This window comes from Balaenoptera ricei, chromosome 3, assembly GCF_028023285.1.
Source record: "Balaenoptera ricei isolate mBalRic1 chromosome 3, mBalRic1.hap2, whole genome shotgun sequence".
In the NCBI taxonomy this organism is placed as follows: domain Eukaryota; kingdom Metazoa; phylum Chordata; class Mammalia; order Artiodactyla; family Balaenopteridae; genus Balaenoptera; species Balaenoptera ricei.
This window is the reverse complement of record NC_082641.1, coordinates 88,947,936-88,970,885: the sequence shown is the minus strand read 5'-3', so window position 1 is coordinate 88,970,885 and position 22,950 is coordinate 88,947,936. Positions and strand designations below refer to the sequence as shown.

At 34.4% G+C, this 22,950-nt stretch overlaps 1 protein-coding gene across 2 annotated transcripts in view; it reads left to right on the top strand.

Moving 5' to 3' along the window:
* The window catches only part of FBXL17 (F-box and leucine rich repeat protein 17), a 467,882-nt gene that overhangs the window by 4,562 nt on the left and 440,370 nt on the right, over positions 1-22,950 (top strand). The window contains exons 2-3 of one of the 2 annotated variants that reach the window (XM_059916860.1): positions 7,505-7,627; positions 11,006-11,263. In XM_059916860.1, coding sequence (XP_059772843.1) covers positions 7,505-7,627; positions 11,006-11,263 — 381 coding nt within the window. The remainder of the gene's footprint in view (positions 1-7,504; positions 7,628-11,005; positions 11,264-22,950) is intronic. The other variant, XM_059916861.1, reaches the window with a different exon arrangement.

Below are 22,950 nucleotides of genomic sequence, written 5' to 3'. Positions count from 1 at the left end.
ACCCTGGGCTAGAACCCAGCTCAGTGTTTCCAGGTTTAGAGATCTTTTCAACATATGGTGTAAAAGGGCTTAAATAGTCTTCTCTCAGAATTTTATGAAAGAGATTCCTGAATTAGGGGGTGGGGAGAAGCTTACACCAGCCAACATCTAACCATTATGAGTCAGAGGCTAATTTTATAATTGGGTCTGTAAGGTTGAATTGTGTCTTTAAATATTAGAAATTTGAGAAGCAGGGAATGGCTCTTCAAAGGTCAACTGTGGGAATAGCATTTTCTAAAGTACTTAAACCTGTTACATATGATCTTGGACTGGTAAATGGATTGTTTTGGATCATATAAGCTAGCTTCAGTCTTTGCTACCTGTTGCCTTTATTACTTTAAGCAACCTTACCTACTGATATCACAATTAGATTTTTATATAGTGGATCCACTATAACAGTTTTACCAAATGATAGCAATGGAATATTTTTCTTTAAGTAGTAGCTATTTGAGTAACTGGGTATTTTGAATCTATATTTAAATTTTAGAGGCTTTGTATGCTATATATTTAGATATCTTGCTCTCTGTCAGCAGACTATTTCTTTCCAAAGGAAACCAGGTGAGAGACCCAAAATCTATCACCACCATTAGAAAACCACTTCACCGGGAATGCATCTCTGATAATGTATCAGTAGTTATTAAATCTGTATTTTTATAGCTTTATTACGAACAGGTTGCTTTAGTGATCAAGGAAGAGTTTTATAAGAGAAATGTGCTTTGGAGGAAAGCTTATGTATCTGATCTATTTTTTTCAGATATGAAAACAAGGATAAAAGCAATGAAAATGAGAGTTGAAGAAAAAAAGTAATGCGACTTTTTAAAGCTTTGAATGTAGATTACTAGTGGGTGAGAGGAACTAAGTTACGTGTAGCTTTTCGTGAGTGCTTTGACTTAAGGCTCCAGTACCAGATAAATTCTAGAAAGTATGTCTCTGGAGTTCTAGGGATGGTTTAGCCAGTGCTAAAATGGAGTGTCCTTAGGAAGTCAGGTTCAAGATTGTTCTTTGCTGGAGAATGCCTAGTAATCTTGGATAATTTAATCAAATCAGGCTACCAAAAGGTGAGATTTTTTTTCTTCTCATTTTGAGAAGTCTATACATTTTGGTGCCTTGTAATGAGTAGCTGTCAAGGGGGGTAACCTTAAGCTGTTCTTTACCAACTTAAGATACCAGGTTGTATAAATGATAGGGAATGTAAGGGAAGATATGTGAAGGCAAATATAGAAGCATTTAATCTTAAAATAATAGTTTCTTAAAAAGTTACTTACCTTTGGTTAAATATCCTGTTTTATGCTTATCAAGAATCTTGAAGCAACAAACATATTGTCCAGCACTGGGAAATATAGCCATTATTTTGTAATGACTTTAAATGGAGTATAACTGTAAAAATGTTGAATCACTATGTTGTACACCTGAAACTAATATATTGTGAATCAACTATACTTCAATTAAAAATAAAGAATCTTGCCCAAGTCTTGGCCAATTTGGTGTTCAAGTGATGTGGTAAGGGCATCCATGTGGTGGAAGAAGCTAGCAACAGTGATGGGAGATTGGTTACATACATACGTACATGCATGCATTCCCTCGCTCTGCCCTCTGAGAGGGTCTTTGAGCAGCAATACCCAAGACAGTGAGTACACTCAGTGTCCAGATCTTAGCTTCTAAATATCATTCTCTGCTAAAAGGAATCAGTGTTCCTTGGAGAAATGACTGATTCCAGGGCTGGGACAAGTAAAGCACAAGAGGAGCTTGGAATATTTTGAGCCAGAATGCAAGGAAGTGCTCAGAGAATAATGGAGATATGTCAAAAGAACACATTATTTCATAGTGTCTCCTCCCAAAATACTTAAAAAAAAGAGTCTTGTTTTATTGAATTCTGTGACTGGCTTTCGAATAAAACTTATTCTTGTGTAAATACCTGACTTTGCTATAGACTAACACTCTATGTTGTAACAGTTGGGGGTTTTATTAGTTTGCTGTGCTTTAAATTTTAATGATTAAATTGTGAGAAATTATTTTACAGATTAGGAAATAGTTTTAGAATCTGTGACTTCCCTATGGCTGTACGGTTAGAAAAATACCAGAAAGGGAATTCCCTGGAGGTCCAGTGGTTAGGACTCAACTGCTTTCACTGCTGGGGCCCAGGTTCAATCCCGGGTCGGAGGACTAAGATCCCCGCAAGCCCTGTGTGGCGAAAAAAAAAAAAAAAAAAAAAGTACCAGAAATATGTTTTGTGTCTCTGTTTTTCTAAATGGTGCTTTATTCAACAGACTGTTTAGTAAATTTTACTTTCAAGCTTTTGGCAAGCAATATAAGTAGAATATTTAAGAAAGAGGCAAGATATGATGTGCATAGGAAAAAAATTGAAAAGGCCAAAAAAGTTAAACTGACACAGAGAAGATAGTCAATATAAAATAGCTACACAGATTTACTTCTTATATTTCTATAACTTGCATACAGTCTGCATGCTCATAAGCCTTAACTCCTTTTTGTAGTAATACCTGATAGCAGATAAGATCTCTTCATCAAGAAGTGAAATGGCCAAATGTAGGTGTTGGCATGGTTGATTTTTAAGTACTATAAAGGTCTGTGGGATATGTATGACCAAATGTTAAGCAATGATACGTTCTCTGGAAGTTTTTTTAGTCTGAAGTATCTTCTGATACCTTATATCAATGCCTCAGTCAAAAATAGAATCTTCAAGTTTTAGAAATACTTGGATATTGGCCTGGTAGTGATTAGTTCAGATTATATCAGTAATGTGGCTTGTACATTTTCTGGTAATTAATAGCTTAGTTGCATTGTCCAGATCTGCCAGTAAAGATCAAGAATATTAAGCAGGTTTTCAACCCAGGTCCTGACTAGAAGTCATTGTTGTTTCCCAATATCCATTCCCCTTCTCTTCTTTTTAGTGACAGTACCCATCGTGTTCTAGTTAGGCACATGATCACCTAACTAGAGACTTTCTTAGCCTCTCATATAGGGGTGGCTATGTGACTAAATATTGGATAATAGGATGTGAGTGGAAGCAATGTATATGACTTCCAGATCACACTATAAAAGGCAGCTGCTTGTCCTTTGCTTCCTCTTCCCTTTTCCAGGGCTAGACCACCTGGATTAAAAGAGTAACCCATTTTCAACCCTATAAATTCGGGCAGTGATGAAAGAGCAACAAGATATAAGATGATAGATCCCTCGATCTAATACAGCCTTAGAGTACCTACTTGGCTTGGACTTCTGTCACGCTCAAGACATTGCTAACAGGCCTGTGTTAAAGTAAGCAATTTCCTGGCTTGATGCAAGTGCCATTTCATTTTTTTCATTGTCATTTTTTCCTCTTTCTTATTTAGCAAAAATGTTCCAGGCCAGTCCTTTACAGACCTATGTTCTCTTTCTTCAAAGCAACCTTTGAAATGTTCTTTCTCTTGAATCTCAGATGATCCAAAGATAATTCAGAAATGCCTTTGACCATATAATCTTGAAACCAGTGAATAAATCTCATGTCTTAGTGTCTCCCACAGAAGCCTAGGTACATGTGCACAGATGTTTGTTAAATGAGTTAAGAAAATAGCATGGTGCATGGTAGTTATATTCTGAGGAGTTAAGATAGGGGCGAGATAGCATTTTAATGACAGAAAGAAAAGCGGGAATGTTTAAACACGTGTTAGTTAATTATTTCTGTATAACAAATTATGCAGTTTAAAACCACAAACATGTATTATCTCATATTTCCTGTGGGTTAGAATCCCTTTGTGGCTTAGCTGGGTCCTTCTGATCCAAGGTCTCTTATGAGGTTATATTCAAAGTGTTTGTTGGGGCTACTCAACTGGGACTTGAGAATTTTCACCCAAGCTTACTCGCATGGTTTTTGGCATGCCTCAGGTCCTTACTGGCTGTTGGCCAGATGCTTAAGTTCCTTGCCATGCCATTTGGGCTTCTCCATAGGGCTAATCACATAGAGCAACAGAGTCAAGAACACTCAAAATGGAAGCCACAGTTTTCTTAATCTAATCTCTTCTGCCATACTCTGTTCATTAGAAGTGAGTCAGTAAATCCAGCTTACCCTCAAGAGGAGAGAATTACACAGGTGTAAATACCAGCAGGTGGGGTCATTGAGGGCCATTTTGTAGGTTGCCTACCACAAACCATATGCAAAGATCTATTAAATATGCATTGGTATTTTAGCTGAGTATTTTGCTTTCTTACTTTTATCCATCTTTGCTGGTACTGGTTTTATCTTCACTCACTTATTAATTTCCTTTCACCTGAATAAATAAGACCCATCTAGATCTATCTAGATTAGTCAATTTTCTGTTAATAATAACAATCATCTCACTTTTACAAAGGAGAAAACTAAGGTTCAAAGAAGGTACTATCGAAAGTCAGACATATTTTAAACAAGGTGTTTCTTGGTTCCAGTGACTATGTTCCACGAATCTTCTATTTGTTAAGGGACAAATTAGCCCTTTAAAACCATGTAGTCCTTTAACCTTAAACAAATGATCCAGTATCTCTAAATCTCTCTAAATTTTCTCATCTATAAAATGAGGGGAACAAGCATTAAAAATATCCACCAGAGAGGGACTTCCAGCTTTGGCTGTATGAAGAGTTTGGTGAATCCTCTCCACAAACACAAAATAAATATATATATATATAATAAATAACTGGGAAAAGTTGCCCAAAACTATTTGGGCTTTGGAAATTGACCAAAAGCACACAACAAAATGAGACGCATTTATTCTTAGGAAAACTACTAGAGCTTCAGGTAAGAATAGTGGAGGTCTACACCACTCTTGAATGAGGCCCCTACTGTACCTTCGTACCCCAGTACCTTTGGCAAGAATCAAGAGTTTGGAAAACCAGCAGCTTAGGTGTCTTAAGAGGGTAACTTAGTTTGGGGCAATAAGTAACCTGTATTTGTCGACTAAAATTGATGAACTTGTTAGGAAAAAAATGGTGAAAACCCACATATTTGCAAGTCTCATGTTGTGGTGCCAGTTGGGATGAGTGGGGGACGAGCTAGGAATTTAACAGGCAGACCTTGGAAATGAGAGAACCATAAAGGGATAATAAGCTCTTCACATATCCTTGGCTTACTCTGAAACTATGCATATGTGCAGGGGAGACTTGAGAGTATCTAGCAGAAAGCAAGGGCTAAAGCAGACTTGAGTATAAGCCTTGAATATGCTTTTCCCATCCTACGCACAGATTGGAGAGCAGACTTGAGATGTTTGAGCATATCTTTGCCCAAATAACTAGCTGGAAACTAAGCAGTTTAGACACAGGTTGACCTCCCTAGGAAGCCAGGCTAAAAAAAAATATGAATAAGAATTAAAACTTGAGCAGAGACATTCAAACTTCAGGGGACTCATATCCTACCATTTAAGGCCAGGGAGATTAAAGTTGAAAAAAAATTCTGAAAAGTAAATCAAATTCCAGAGTTGCTACAGTATGTTATCTAAAATGTCTGGTTTTGAATGAAAAATTGAGACATGTAAAGAGACAGAAAAAAATGGAACCTATACTGAGAGAAAAGAAAGCAGTTAATAGAAACTGAGTAGGCACAGATATTAGACTTAGATTTATTAGACTTTAAAAACTTTAAACTGCTATTAGAAACATGTTAAAAGAATGGAAGGAAACATGATTTAAATTATAGAAGAATATGATAACATTGACCCAACAAATGGGAAATCTCAGTATGAAGAAGTGGAAAGTATAAAAAAGTATTCTTTGATGCTGTTGCAAATAGAAGTGCTTTCTTATTTCATTTCTGAATTGTTCATTGCTAGTATACAGAAATATTTGCTTATTAGCTCTAAATTTTTGTGTGTATTTTTTTTTTTCTGTATATAAGATCATGATATCTGTGACTATAGAACATTTTAATTCTTCCTTTCTAACCTGGATCCCTTTTGCTTCTTTTCCTTACATAATTGCCCAGGCCAGAATCTCCAATACGATGTTGCATAGAAGTGGAGATGGTAGAAATGTTTTTCTTGTTCCTCATCGCAGGGGAAAACATTTAGTCTTTCACTATTAGGTATAATGATAATTGTGGAACGTTTATACATGCCATCTATCACATTAAGGAAGTTTCCTTTTATTTCTAGTTTTCTGAGTATTTTTTGTCAAGAAAGGTATTGGAGTTTGTCAAATGCTTTTTCTGCATTAATTGAGATGGTTGGGTTTTTTAAACCTTCATTTTATTAATATGGTTAAATGGATTAATATATTAAATGGATTTATTTTTGCATGTTGAACCATCTTTGCATTCCTGGGATAGATCCCACTTGGCCATGGTGTATGATCCTTTTAATATGCTGCTGGATTCAGTTTGCTAATACAGTTGACCCTTGAACAACATGGATTTGAACTGTGCAGGTTTTCTTACATGCAGATTTCTTTTCAAGAGTAAATACTGTAGTACTACATGATACTTGGTTGATTGAATCCATGGGTGAGGAACTGCATGTAGGGAGGGCCAACTATAAGTGATACTTGGGTTTTCGACTGCATTGAGGGTCAGCACCCCAAACCTCTGTGTTGTTCAAGGGTCAAATGTATTTTGTTAGGATTGTTTGCATTTAAATTCATAAGGGACGTTGGTCTATAGTTTTCTTGTGACGTCGGTCTATAGTTTTCTTGTGATGTCTTTGGCTTTGGTATGAGGGTAATGCTAACCTCATATAATGAATTAGCAAGGGTTCCCTCATGCTCCAATTTTGGGAAGAATTTAAGAAAAATTTGTATTTGTTCTTCTTTAAATACATCACTATTGAGGCCATCTGGTCCTTGGTCTTTCTTTGTTAGAAGTTTTTAGCTTACTGATTTAATATTTCTACTTGTTATAGGTCTATTCAAATTTTCTATTTCTTCTGAGTCATTTTTTTGTAGTTTGTATGTTTCTAGAAGTTTGTCTATTTCATTTAGGTTATCTAATTTGTTGGCATACAATTGTTCATGATACTCTCTTATTCTATTTTTGTAAGGTTGGTAATAATGTCTCTATTTATTCATGATTTTAGTAATTTGAGTGTTTGCTTTTTTTTTTCCTCTCTTGGTTGTGTTCTTAGCTTCTCCCATATCATACTTCCTCTTTAGGACAGTCCATAACAATGACTCTTTTAATAATGACCACTTGTACTTAAGATGGTTTTCTGTTTTTAAAGTTGATTTTTCATGGCTGGAAAGGCAGCCACCCCCTTGCCTGTTATGCCCCCTCGCCCTTCACACAACACACTTTCACAGGGAACCTGGTGCTAAACCATTCGTAGATGACCTGCTTCTGGGTCAGGGTGTCTTACATAGCAGAGCAGCTCCCTCACTGCGATCTATTTAAAGTCAGCCCTCGACAGAAAGGATAAATTAAAAAAAAAAAAAGGGTAATTTTTTCTAACTGATAAAGACCTTTTCATTGCCTTAAAAATTTTTAGCACATATTATGTGGTTCCTTTTTTATTCACAGATATTTTCCAATTTATCCCTGGATGAGCGTTGCCTTTCTGCATCATTGGTTTGCAAGTACTGGCGTGACCTTTGTTTAGATTTCCAGTTTTGGAAGCAGCTGGATCTTAGTAGTCGTCAGCAGGTATGGATTCTAATTCTAAAGAAACACTCAGGTTGACCTATTCAAAAAATATCTTTTTCCTCCTCAGAAATCACTTCTTTCACGCTGTAGTTTTTCAAGGTAGTTCAAATGACTGTAATCTATAATTCTGTGCTTTAGTAATTTTTTTTCAAATTCAAGTTGAAGCTAGGTTCCTATGATGAAGAATACATTTTTTAGTTTGGATTGGTAATTTTGGGTTGGTTCTTAATCCTCTTTGTCTTAGTCCTCTTCATCCCCCCCGGTTTTTACTACCTTTAAAAAGAGTTATTAAACTTTTCATTTTTTGAAGGGATCATTTTATGAATATTAGTTTAATAGTAGAAAATAAGGCAAACATTTATATAGTACTGCTGACGTGCCATGTACATACTGTTCAGTGAGCTTTATATGTATTCATTTGATCAACAATCTTATGAGTTGATACTATCATTATCCCTATTAATTAATTATTATTATTATACTTTTCATAACAGTATACTTATAATGTTATTTTGTGTGAAGAAATGGAAGCAAAATGGAATAAGATAACTTATTTTGTTTTAATTTTCATTTTGATGAATTTTCTAATCCTCTCTATTGCCCGACTGCCAATATGTTTATATGGTGGCATAAATTAGGAAAGAAGATAGTTAATAGTGCTTATTACAAACAATTTGTTGGACTTGTTAAATTCTTCCCTTAAACTTGGTTTTCAGTGCTTGGCATTGGAAACATAAAAAAAATATCCAATAAGAATAGGATTTTATTAGACTACTAAACCTGCTCTAAATCCTTCCATGATATTGTTAGTGATGTGCTGGTAAATGTTTAACAGCTGGCTTTCAAAAACAAATGAGCAAAGAAAAAGCCCTGATTTGTTATATTTTCCAGTTTTTGTTGTACAGATACTTGTACCATGACCAGTTTCAAGCTACCAATGTGATGTCACTGAATGTAGTGATATGACTGACTTCGAAAGTGGTATATACTGTAGACTTTTGTGATTTGGTACAAGCCAACTCCAACACACCACTGGTAGCATTTGTGTGTGTTTATAAACACATGTACTTTAAACAAAATAAGCAAGTTCCTGAGCATTTGTGGATGAGTTTTCTTTTTGTTTTTCTGCCTCATTGGTAAGAGGTTAAGACAGTTATAGAATTAGTCATTTACCTGTCCAGGTTCATGAAATTTGTGTCCAGGGGGAATGGTGAATATTTAGTTAGTTGTGGCTGGTACAGTGGAGAGAGGTAATGTGAAGTAATCCATTGGCTCTTTACTTCATTAGTCTTGGTTGTCTGAGCTATTTGTTACAAACTCAGACTAAGAAGAGCTTTTCCCCTCTCCTGGTAGTTAGGTCTGGAGGTGAAAAAAGAAAAAAGGAAAAAAAAAAAAGAGAGGTATGTTGTTTCCAACAAGCATAAACAAAGGTATTTTCAACCTTGGCTCTTACTCCCTGTATCCCTCAACACTCCAGTTCTTTCCTTTTTCCTTTCTTTTTTTTTTTTTTAATAAATTTATTTATTTTATTTATTTATTTTTGGCTGCATTGGGTCTTCGTTGCTGTGTGCGGGCTTTCTCTAGTTGTAGTGGCTGGTGGCTACTCTTCATTGCGGTGCGTGGGCTTCTCGTTGCGGTGGCTTCTCTTGTTGCGGAGCACGGGCTCTAGGCGCGCGGGCTTCAGTAGTGGCACGCGGGCTCAGTAGTTGTGGCTCGTGGGCTCTAGAGTGCAGGCTCAGTAGTTGTGGTGCACGGGCTTAGTTGCTCCATGGCATGTGGGATCTTCCCGGACCAGGGCTCAAAACTGTGTCCCCTGCATTGATGGGCGGATTCTTAACCACTGCGCCACCAGGGAAGCCCTTCTTTTTCCTTTCTAAATTTCATCATGTGCATTTTCTCTCATCATTATTTTTACACAAAAGACTTGAATAATATTAACTCTGTTTTCTTTTTTTGGAAATATGATTGGGCAGGGAATGTGTAGAGGTTGGTTTTTAAAATTTGTTTTAAGAATTGAGATGGCCATATGAATTTTTCAGCAGATGAATTTTAAGGTTACTTATATGTAGCTTTGAGTCTTCCGAGAAAAACTTTTTTTAATGGACTTTTCTATGAAGTCTTCAGTGTGCTGAAACCCAAAGTGATACATTGTCTAAGCTATGGATTTAGTTATATGTAATGTATTCTGATAGAAGTAGTAAAACAATTGAAATTTATATACTTTGGTAGGTATCATCTCATAATAAGTGTGAAAAGTCAAGAGTCATACATCATGATGGCTGATACATACTATTTGTTGGGTTAAAAACAGAACCAACTCCAAATCTCGATACAATTTTGTTTGTGGGGAGTTTTTGGTGAGTTTGAAAGTTTAATTAAAGTATGTTTTCCTAATAAGGAAAGATTTTTAGGCGTTTAATGAAAACTAACACATACATTATAACTTGGTGTTTTCTGACACCAAATATGTGTTTTTTTCCATTCTGACAACAAATTCTCTGACACCAAATGCGTGTCCAACAATTCAGTTCAATTATGACGCTAACTCCTGGAGTTAGTGCAGACCTCACAGGTTAAGGGCTCAGTCCCATAAGACTGTCTCCACTTCATATGCCAGTCACAAGTCCTAGGAGCCACCTATACTTTTGACTCACCAGCTGTAAATTTGGAAGTTCCCCCAACCCCCTCCTTAGGTGTGATAATTTGCTGGAATGATCAGAACTCAGGAAAATACTATGTTTACTGATTTATTAGAGGATGTAAACCAGGACCAGCCAAATGGAAAATATGCATGGGGCAAGGTACGGGGGGAGAGAGTTTGGAGCTTCTATATTGTTTACATCCACATCGACCTCCCAGCACTTTGATGTATTCACCAACCCAGAAGCCCTTCAAATCTCAGTGTTCAAGAGTTTTTATAATCCAGTCTCCAGTTTCCCTTCCCTCCCAGGAAGTCGGAGGATGGGGCTGAAAGTTTCCACCCTCTAATCACATGGTGTTTGTCTTTCTGGTGACCAGCCCCCATCCTGAAGCTATCTAGGGGCCCCAACTTAAGTCATTTCATTAGTATAAACTCAGGCATGGTAAAAGGGGCTTGTTAAAAATAACAAAAGACATTCCTATCACTCAGGAAATTCCTAGAACTTTAGGAGCTCTGTTCTAGGAACTGGAGACAAAGACCAAATATACTTTTTTATTATACCACAGTTCTTATTATGCTTTAATATTAAGTAAGAAGGTTTTCTTTTGATTGTGGTTTTTATGCTATAATCTAATTATTATATTATTTATTGGGGAGAATTTAATAAAAGAATAGAATGTAAGTTTCTACTTTTAGCAGATTTTTAAATTTATTGCTTTTCTTCTCTCCTCTCATAGGTCACGGATGAATTATTGGAAAAAATTGCATCAAGAAGTCAAAATATAATTGAAATCAACATTTCTGATTGTCGCAGTATGTCTGATACTGGCGTGTGTGTTCTAGCATTTAAATGTCCTGGACTTCTTAGGTATACAGCCTACAGGTGTAAACAGCTTTCTGACACCTCTATTATTGCGGTTGCCTCTCACTGTCCTTTACTTCAGAAAGTTCATGTAGGCAACCAGGACAAACTTACTGATGAAGGACTCAAACAGGTAAATTTTAGCATCTATAAAATGGTTTTACTTGTATTAACTCAACATGTTTTCTTGCAGCAACACTTTGAAAGATTGCTATGTTGTGGCAACATACATAGCAACATACGTATTGTAATGTTCAGAAACTAAAATAAGTCATCCTTTTTATGTATCTATGAATATTTGGGTTAGTGAACTAGAGTGCCATGGCTGTAATTGATAAATTAACTTTTTTGTGTTTTTTAATAAGTGCCTGAACTTCTTTGACCAGCCATTTTATTAATTTATTCTTTTGTTACTTAAATTTTATACGAAATTTTGCTTTAGGTAATACAGTATGCAGTTTGGGTCAGCATGAGGTTTTAAAAATTAACTTTTAATTCCTCTTTTATGTTACTAGATGACATGCTTACATGTTTTAAAATATCTTTTAAATGGAAGTCCAAGTTAAGGAGTATAAAATGAAGAAAAAGATGGTAATTACCTATATTAGGCATAATAATTGGATTAAATATAGTATCATGTGTATTTTCTGGTTGATTCACTTTCTTTGGAAATGGTATTTAAGGTTACTTGGCTCAGAGTGGATATTGAATGGATTCTGTGTGCCAGTCCCTGAATCTGTGAATATTTTGAATATTTAGTAATGTTCCCTCTATTGTACTAGGCACTTTTTGTATTTTTTATTTAACCTTTGAAATAACTTTGTGGAAATAGTTGATATTAAACTCATTTTGTAAAGGAAGAGATTAAGACTTAGAGAGATTAAGAAACTTGCCTAATGTGTAGTAGAGAGTGGACCTGGGATTTGAAGCTTGGATTCTCCAAAGCCCTACTGCCCTACAGTCTTTCCAGTTTTCCATGCCAATAGACTGTACTCTTCTAGACCTTGAATAAAGGAGCCTGTTCCATGAGGGCAGAGGCAATGCACATTTACCACTCTGCCCACAGTGCCCTTTGCAAACATTTGTTGAAAGAAAGAATTAATAATTCCACTCAAGAACTTAGTCAGAACTATTTTTTAAGTTTAGAATTGAGATGCAGTCCTAATAGTACCCAGGAAAAGCAGAGTATCAGTAAAGTCCTAGACTTAAGTCTGATCTGAGACGAAGTCGGAAATAATATGAAGATCCCTAAATTTATTTATTTATTTATTTGGCTGTGCTGGGTCTTAATTGCAGCACGTGGGATCTTCATTGCCACGTGTGAGATCTTTGTTGCGGCATGCAGGATCTTTTTAGTTGCAGCATGTGAGATCTTTTAGTTGTGGCATGCTGGCTTTTAGTTGCGGCATGTGGGATCTAGTTCCCTGACCAGGGATTGAACCTGGGCCCCCTGCTTTGGGAGCGCAGAGTCTTAACCACTGGACCACGAGGGAAGTCCCTGAAGATCCCTAAATTTAAACACTGCATATGAATTAACTGAAAGCTCAGTATTAGAAGAAATTTGGAAAGACTATCCTAAATAGTACTAGGTGTGTCAATCCAATTTATGTGTTAAGGATCCTGCAATTTATAAGGGAGCCTATTTTGTCTACACAGGCTAATTGTGCAACAACAGTCTTACCTGTTGTAATATTTGTCCAGATCTATTTCTGCTATGTACAGGATTATTCACTAGCAAAGCATTTTATGAAGTTCTTAAGTCTGTTAAAACAAATTAATCTTTGAGGTAAATTATAAATTTTATAGACATGGTGTGATCTTTTTGTGACGGAAATTTCCCAGCAAGTTATACTTCCCAGTGAAACATTTAAAAAAGTCTATGTATTTATTAAGAAATGGATTAAATTTGCTATATATTTAAATCTGATATAGCACAATTAGGTACCAGTTGACCAGAGTGCCAAGGGTGTTCCTTGTAAAAATAAGGTCATATTTATGGTTGAAACAGAGGGAAACTAAAAAGTTCTTTAAGGAACAAGACTTAATATGCCAGTTAAGTATTATGAATTTATCTAATATTTACAGCTTTGAGACTAATTATGTAAATCTTCCCTAGAATGTGAGGTATTTTGGAACCCATTAATTTATGATAGATTAGATGTTTGCTTCAGATTTTTATGGTTTCTGAATTATGAATTAGTTATATATGAAGTAATAATCTGATAAAAGTAGTAAAATAAATCTTTTTCATTCTAAGTAATTTTTAAAAGTAATTGCATATGAACCTCATTGCAGTACAATGAGTAATCCTTTCCTATGCTTAAGACGGTGCTGTGGTAGGGTGTGTCCTCTTTTAACCTCTTTCTTCTGTTGGGATAGTGTTACGGTATAGTAGAAAGAGAATGGCTTTCATATATACACAAAATAGAAGTAAAAGTTTTATGAAGTAATGTATAGCCTTATGAACAGTGCAATTGATATTTTCTATTCTGTACTATTATGTTAAATAAATGTTGATCTTGATCCACTCAGTAAATTAATTTCATGACCCAGTGATATTTGATAAGCTCTGATGTGGACTGCATTACACTTTTAGTGAATTAACAACTTAAAAATGTATAATAAAGTTTCAAAAGGCCTAGTATGGAGCTTTCATAATTGATGAATTTTCCTGGTATTTTTTTCTTGTTTACTCTTAAACATAGCAATTGATTGAATTGTTGATTCTGTAGATCAAGTTGAAAGGTTTGGAAAGCATGGACAGAGAACTAAAGGAATTCAAGAAAATGATGCATGAACAAAATGAGAATAGCAATAAAGAGCTAGAAAGTATAAAAAGGAATGAAATAGGAATTTTGGTGCTGAAAAGTGTAATTACTGATATAAAAAATTTAGTAGAAGGATTTAGCATCAAATGTGAGCAGGCAGAAGAAAGACTCAGTGAACCTGAATAGGACAAATGAAATGATCATGTCTGAGGAGCAGAAAGAAGAAAGAATGAAGGAAAGTGAACAGAGTCTAAGGGACCTGTGGGATACCATAAAGTGAAGGGAGAGTGAAAGAGGCAGAAAGAGTATTTTAAGAAATGATATGGCCCAAACTTCTCAAATTTGGTGAAAGACATGAATCTATACATCCAAGAAACTCAGTGAACTCCAAGCAGGATGATTTCAAAGGGGCCTACATTAAAACACATAATAGTCTAATTTTCAAAAGCTAGAGCCAAAGAGAATCTTGAAAGCAACAGAGAAGTGACTCATAGCATACAAGGGATCCTCAATAGGATTAACAACTGATTTCTCATCAGAAACCATGGAAGCCAGAAAGCAGTTGGCTAACATATTTAAAGTGTTGAAGAAACAGTGTCAACCAAGAACTCTGTATCTGGCAAAACTGTTCTCCAAGAATAAAGGTGACATTAAGATATTCCCAGGTAAACAAAAACTGAGGAAGTTCGTTTGTAGACTTGCCTTACAAGAAATGGTAAAGAGAGTTCTTCAGGCTGAAATAAAAAGACACTAGATAGTAACTGAAAGCCATATGAAGAAAAAAAGAATGCGAGTATAAGTAACCACATAGGTAAACGTAAAAGATAGCTTTATTGTATTTTTGGTTTTTAACTATTTTTTTCTATATGATTTAAAAGGCACATGTATAGAACAGTATTTATAAATCTTTGTTAATGGGCACATAATGTATCATCTGTCGTAATAACCATATAAAGTAGGAGGGATAGAGATGTACAGGAATAGGGTGTATACTATTGAAACCAAGATGGTAATATTCAAATAAGGTTATTATAAGTTTCAGATGTTAATTGTAATCTCCATGATAACCATTAAGAAAATAACTAAAATATACACATGAAAGTAATAAGAAGAGAATCAAATGGTACACTGCATAAAATCTACCAAATACAAAAAGTGCAGTAATGGAGGAGCTGAGGAACAACAATAAAAAAAGTATGAAACATATAGTAAATGAATAGCTAAACGGTGGAAATAAATCCTTCCTTATCAGTACTTTAAATATAAATAGATTCTCTAAAAAGCAAAGATTGGCAGAATTAAAAAAATAATCAATCATGCATATAAAGTCTAAAAGAGACTCATTTCAGATACAGACACAATGAGGTTGAAAGTAAAAGAATAGGAAAAGATATTCCACTCAAATACTAATAACCAAACAGAGCTAGAGTGGCTATACAGATGGTCCCCAGCTTATGATGGTTCAACTTAAAATTTTTCGACTTTATGATGGTGTGAAAGCCATATGCATTCAGTAGAAACTGTACTTCAGATTTTAAATTTTCATCTTTTCCCAGGCTAGCAATATGTGGTGTGACACTGTCTCATGATACTGGACAGTAGCAGTGAGCTGCAGCTCCCAGTCAGCCACACAATCATGAGGGTAAACAACTGATACACTTATAACCATACAACTGTTCTCTTTTTCAATTTCAGTGAAATTACATAAGATACTCAACACTTTATTATAAAACAGGCTTCATGTTAGATGGTTTTGCCCAACTAAAGGCTAATATAAGTGTTCTGAGCCTGTATAAGGTATGCTAGGCTCAGGTATGATGCTCAGTGGGTTAAGTGTATTAATGCATTTTTGACTTAACGATATTTTCAATTTACGGTGGGTTTATCAGGATGTAAGCCCATTGTAAATTGAGGAAGATCTGTATTATCATCAGAAAAAAAATCAATTTTAAGTGAAAAAAGGTTGCAGGAAACAATGAAGGTCATTATTTATTGATAAAAGTTTCAATTCATCAGGAAGATATAGCAATTATAAACATATATGACTCAAACAACACAGCCCCTAAATATATGAAGCAAAAATGGAGAGACTTGAAGGGAGGAAAAGACAGTTTTACATTAATAGTTGGAGACTTTAATAATCTACTTTCGGCAATGGAGAGAACAACCAGAAAACGATCAACAAGAAACTAGAGGACTTGAACAATGCTGTATGCCAGTTATACCTAACAGGCATATACAATAGGCTACACTCAACAACAGAAGAGTACACATGGAATATTCTTAAGATTAGATGATATTTTGGACCAGAAAACAACTTTTAATAAATTGGGGAAGATTGAAACCATGCAAGTATCTTTTTTGACCATAATGACGTGAATCTAAGAATCAGTAACACAAAGAAAACTGGAAAATACACAAATATGTGGAAGTTAAACAGCATACTCTTGCACAACCAGTCGAACATTGAAGATACCACAAGGGAAATTAGAAAATATCTTGAAATGAATGAAAATGAAGACACAGTATAGCAAAAATTATGGCAACAAAAATAATGTTTAGAGAGAAATTTATAGCTGTAAAAGTTTATGTTTACAAAGGAAGAAAAATCTGAAATTAGTAACTGAATTGTACTCCTGGAGGCACTTGAAAAAGAAGAGCAAACTAAACCCAAAGCTAACAGAAGGAAGGAAATAATGATCAGAGCAGAGATAAATGAACTAGAAAACAGAAAAATTATAGATAAAATCAATGAAACCAAAACTGGTTTCTTTGAAAATACCAACAAAAATGACAAACCTTTAACTATATTGACTAAGAAAAATAGAAGATTCAACTTAGTAAATCAGAAATTTAAGAGTAGATATTACCACTAACTTTATAGAAATAAAAAGGATTATGCAAGAAAATTATGAACCACTATGTATACCACAAACTGGATCACCTAGATGGAATGGGTAAATTCCTAGAAATGTAAAAACGACAAAAACGGAGTCAGGGATAAGTAGAAAATCTGAACAAATTTGTAACAAGTAAGGAGATGGAATCAGTAATAAAAATCCTCCCAACAAAGCAAAGTCAGGAATCAGATGGCTTCCCTGGTGAATTTGGTTTAACAGATAAAGAAGAATTAATACCAATCCTTCTCAAACTTTTTCAAAATACTTAAAAGAAGGCAACACTTGCTAATTCCTACGAGGCCAGCATTACCCTGATTCTGAAGCCAGACAAAGACACTACAAGAGAAGACAACTACAGACCAACATCCTTAATGACTATAGATGCAAAAATCCTCAAAAAAACATAGCAAACAGAAGTCAACAACATATTAAAAGGGTTATATACTGTAACCAAGTACGATTTATCCCATGAATGCAAGGGTGACTCAACGTACAAAAATCAGTCAATGTAATACACCACATTACCAGAATGAAGGAAAAAACCCCACATAACCATCTTAATTAGCTCAGAAAATGCATTTGGTGAAATCCAACACCTTTTCATGATAAAAAACACACAATAAACTAGGAATAGAAGGGTCTTTCTCAACATAATAAAGGTCAGATGTGACTAAGCTACAGCTAATATCATACTCAATGGTGACTAGCTGAAAACGTTTCCCCTAAGTTCAGGAACAAAACAAGGATGCCCAACTTTTGCCACTTCAGTTCAAAATTGTATTGGAAGTTCTAGCCAGAGCAATTAGGAAAGACAAAGAAATAAAAAACTTCCTAATTGGAAAGGAAGACAAAAAACTATCTCTATTTGCAGATAATGTTGTTTTTTATATGGTAAACCCTAAAGAATCCACAAAAAAACTGTTTGGCCTAATAAGTGAGTAATTCTATTTATAATGGCATCCATAATAATAAAATATTTAGGAGTAAATTTAGTCAAGCAAATGCAAGACTTACACACTGAAAATGACAAAACGTTTTTGAAAGAAAGAGGACCTAAATAAATGTAAAGTCATCCTGCGCTTGTGAATTGGAAGACTTAATATTGTTAAGATAATACTACCCAAAGTGGGCTACAGATTTGATGCAATCCCTATTAAAATTCCAATGGTGGTTTTGCAGAAATGGAAAAATCCATCCTAAAATTCATAAGGAATTTGAAGGGACGTAGAAGAGCCACAGCAATCTTGAATCCAAAGAGCAAAGTTGGAGGATTCATACTTCTTTATTTTAAAACTTACTACAAAGGTACAGTAAATAAAACCATGTGATATTAGCATAAGGATTGACATATAGACCAATGGAATAGAATTGGGAGTCCAGAAGTAAACCCTCACATCTGTGGTCAGTTGATTTTTTTTACCACAGTGGCAAGAACGTTCACTGGGGGAAGGAACACTCTTCAAGAAATGGTGCTGGGAAAAGTAGATGTCCACATGCAAAAGAGTGAAACTGGACGCTTACCTTATACCATCTACAAAAATTAATTCTGAATGGGTCAAAGAGCTAAATTTAAGAGCCAAAACTATAAAACTCTATGAAGAATGTATAGGTACAAATCTTCATGACCTTGGATTTAGTAATGGTTTCTTAAATATGACACCAAAAGAATAGGCAGGAAAAGTATAAAACAGATAAGGTGGACTTGATTAAAATTAAAAACATTTTTTTTTCAAATGACATTCTCAAGAGAGTGAACAGACAACCCATAAAATGAGAGGAAATGTGTAGAAATCATATATTTGATAAGGGTTTAATATCCAGAATATATAAAGAACTCTTACCATCCAACAGTAACCCCCCCGAACTCAATTGAAAAATTGGCAAAATACTTGAATAGATATTTATCCAAAGGAAAAATACAAATGGCCCTCAAGCACATGAGAAGATGCTCATCATCATTAGTCATTAGAGAATTGCAAATCAAAATCATGAGACATCACTTCACACCTACTCCAATGGATATTAATAAAAAAAAAAAAAAAAGCAAAAACCAGAAAATAAGAAAGTGCTTCTTCGGATGTGGAGAAATTGGAATCTTCATACATCGCTAGTGGGAATATAAATGGTGCACATACTGTGGAAAACAGTTTGGTGGTTCCTCAAAAGATTAAACATAGAACTATCATTTGACCCAGCAATTCCACCTAGATGTTTACCCCAAATAATTGAAAACAGTGACTCAAATAGATACTTGTTCACTTGTTTTCATTGTATCATTATTCACAATAGCCAAGGGGTAGAAACAACCCAACTGTCCATTAAGAGATGAATGAATGAATGAAATGTATGTCATGCAATGAAATATTATTCAGCCTTATAATGGAGTGAAATGCTGTACATGTTACCACATGAATGAACTTTGAAAATATATGCAAAGTTAAATAGGCCAGACACAAAGAACAAATATTATAAGATTCTACTTATATAAATTACCTAGTATAGGCAAATTCACAGAAACAGAATGTAGGTAGAGGGCTTCAGGGGCTAGGGGAAGTAGGAAATGGGTACTTGTTGCTTAATGGGTAGGGAGTTTCTATTTGAGGTGATGAAAAAGTTTTGGAAAGAGTGGTGTTGGTTGCACAACACTGTGAATATAATGTCACTGAATTATATACCTAAATATGGTTAAATAGCAATTTTCATGTTAGATATATTTTACCACAATAAAGGAAAAAAGAAACATTACTTGTTTTTAGATGCTGAATTTCTGTGAGATAAAGGAAAATGTCAGTCTCATCTAATCTATCTTTACATGTTCTAGTGATATTCAGTCAACTAAGTAAAGAGCAAATATGTAACCTTTATGAGTATCTACCATGGGCAGGGCACTGTTCATATATTCTAACTATATGTTCATACATTTAATTTCTCTTGATTCACAGCCACTCTGTGAGATAGGTATTATTTCATTTTTATAGATGAGGAAGCAGTTACAGAGAGACCGTAAGTAATTTACCTGAGATAAAGTAATAAGTGATAGGGCTGGCATTCTTATCCAGGGATGTCTTGAGTTCATACTAAATCCACTTAGCTCATTTCCTCCCCTTTTCAGATTACATGACACTCATTTTAGCCCTGTAATGATAATGGATATTTATAATGAGACTGAGAAACTAGAGATCTTGAAAAGCCTCCTTTATCAAAATGTGTTAAATTTAGGTAGTTTAAGAATGTTTTAAGTATTCTGTTTCTAAATTAGCATCACAATTTGCAAAGGGAAGTAAATATATTTTGGGTGCTTTCTATATGACAGGCATTGTATTTTGTGCTTTCATATTTTGTTGTCCAATTTAATCTTCACAGCAGCGCTGAGGTATTTCAGGATGAAAAGTTGAATCTTTTGGAAGTTAAGTAACTTGTCCAAGTTCACATAGTTGGGAAGGTATGGAGCCAATATTCTCTTTCAATTTTGCTTGATCTGTGAATCATGTCATGTGGAATCATATCTAGGATTTTAAGCTGGAATTTTCAGTTCAATTACCAGAGAGAAAATTTTCCATCTGTAACTGGGAGTATTGAGCCTTCATGTAATTCAAGAAGGCTTCTTTCTGGAAATGTATCTTTATAGTATTGAATACTTCTAAAAAGTTCCCTTCACATGAATCCTAATAAATAGTGTTCTAATAGCTTCCTTCTTTACCCATTAATAATAATAGAGATATAAAACATTTATTTAGTACTTTTATATGCTTTGCAGTGTGCCTTAATAAACATTTCCATTTGTGTTATTTTTTTAAAAATCTTCTCCACAACCCAGTGAGGTATAGGTAGGCATTGTTATAATTCAGCATAAGTCTTCTGGGCCTGAGAATGGAAGTTGGTCAGTTAACTGAAAATCAGTTAAATGATAGAATCACAAAAATCAATATGTACTATAAACATTTTAATTAAAAAATACCAAATAACTGTAGATTCATTAGTGAGTCTTTTGATATAGGGTCAGGGCCTTTTTCTTGAGTTAGAGATAGCTAGTTAGAGTTTGACTTTATTTTACTTAAACTATAACAATGATGTGGCACCCATGATTTTCAGTTGTTGTTTTTTTTTTAAATTGAAGTGGGACAGGCGGTCGCTACTTATGAAGGAATATGGGTGCAGCTTGTTTTAGAATATGATTTTCCCAATATTTTATAACTTTATAGTTGTCACTGAAAACTAATTCATCAGCACTTTTTTATGGCTTGCTTTCATTGAACATAAAACATTCAACCTACTTTTTTTAGCAAGAGCTTTCTTTTTCCTTCTCATTTGTCAGTTTATTTAATAGCTAATGTAATTATGTTATAATAATTATAATTAGAAAAAACAGGTTTGGGAAGAAATATCACTTTCTCGTGACTGTTTTTTTTCATCTCAGGTTTTATTGACATTTGCTGTTTCATTGTGTTGATTTTTTTTACTGTGGCAAAATCTACATAATATTTACCATTTTAACAGCTTTTGAGTGTGCAATTCCAGTGACTTTAAGTATGTTCACAATGTTGTGTAACCATTGTAGGCTCTATTCTAATTTCTAATTAGCATACTTTCTGGGCCTATCTAGCTACCTCCTGTAAGTAGAATCATACAATATTAACTCTTGTGTCTGGCTTATTTCACTTGCATAATGTTTTCAGTGTTTATCTATGTTGTAACATATATCAGTTTCATTCCATTTTATGGCTGAATAATATTCTAGTGTATGTATAAACCATATTTTTTTCTACTCATCTATTGATGGACATTTGATGGCTTCCCACGTTTTTAAAGTTAAGCTGCAAAAGTTTTAACCACAGTATTTTAAAATTTGAAACATTAATAATAAGTAACAAATGTTTCTATGTACTGGTGCTAAAATAGCATTTTTGCTGGTTTTCTAAAAAATAAAAAATCTTTTTAGTGTGTAACAAATTAATCAAGTGATTATTCCATGTATGTTCTCAATTTTCATTTACTCTTGAGTTTTAATTATACATCATGCTAGTACAACTAAAAAATAGTATTGGTACACATTTTGGGAGCTTATGTAGCATATTTTCATCATATTAAATGGAATGTTCTTTAAATGAGGCAAAGTTAGACAATATAAATCTAGGAAAAAGGTTCAGATTTGAATCCTTAAAGAGGGTCAGATGAGTGGCAGTTTGAAAAATTTGCTTTGCTTTCTTTCATATCTCATTGTCTGTGCCACTCTACTACAAATGATGAAACTAATGAATCAAATTATGAAATTGTCATTTTTATGATTTCACAAACATGAATAGTTAGCATAGTTGGGTGAAGTTACTAGAAGATATGGATTGGGTTTTCTTCACTGTTTTCTTTTGCATGTGTATAATAGTGACAGTGGTGACATATTGGGAATGGAAAGTAGAAGGAACAACTTTCCTCTTCTGTTGAAGGTGGCATACCTCATGTTTTAAAAATATGTTCTTAATACTGGTTTTGAGCAGCTTTCGTGTGACATTGGAAGACCTAATCTTATTTTTATCCCAGTGGGTTCCATGTTCTGCTTTCAGTTATCTAGATTCTTTGTCGAAGTATATTCTTCCTAAGGTGTTTGTTTTATTACAGAAATAACCCAGTAACAACATGTAGCTTGTTAAAACAAATTCTCTTTTGTAAATTCTCAAGGGTGGAGTGCAAATTTTTAATTAAATTTTGAGATGCTGGGAAAATCACCTCCAAATATTTTATGGAAAAATACCTTTGGAGTTCTTGAGCAAAATTGTGAATAATCTTAAATGATTATTACAAAGAAGAAAAGAATAAATCAAAGACAGACCTTTTTATATTATGTTTATTTACTGTAGTCCATTTGCAGTTCTAATTACTGTCATGTGCTAAAATGAACCATGGATTAATAAGGTGGACTAGCTTCATTTAAGTGATAAAGTGGCCACTAACACCCTTGTCATTAAATGCTTTCCTTCAGGGTTGACTGATGGGTGCACTTAACACATTATTAGAGTTAGAGGAAGGCTTCCATTACTGTCCATCTGACTTGCACCTTTCCTAGGGAACTAGATATTGGACTTGTATTGATAAAGATTCAGAACCTCTTAAATGACATACTGGGGTTCTATGTCTTAGATAACTAAGACCATTTACTT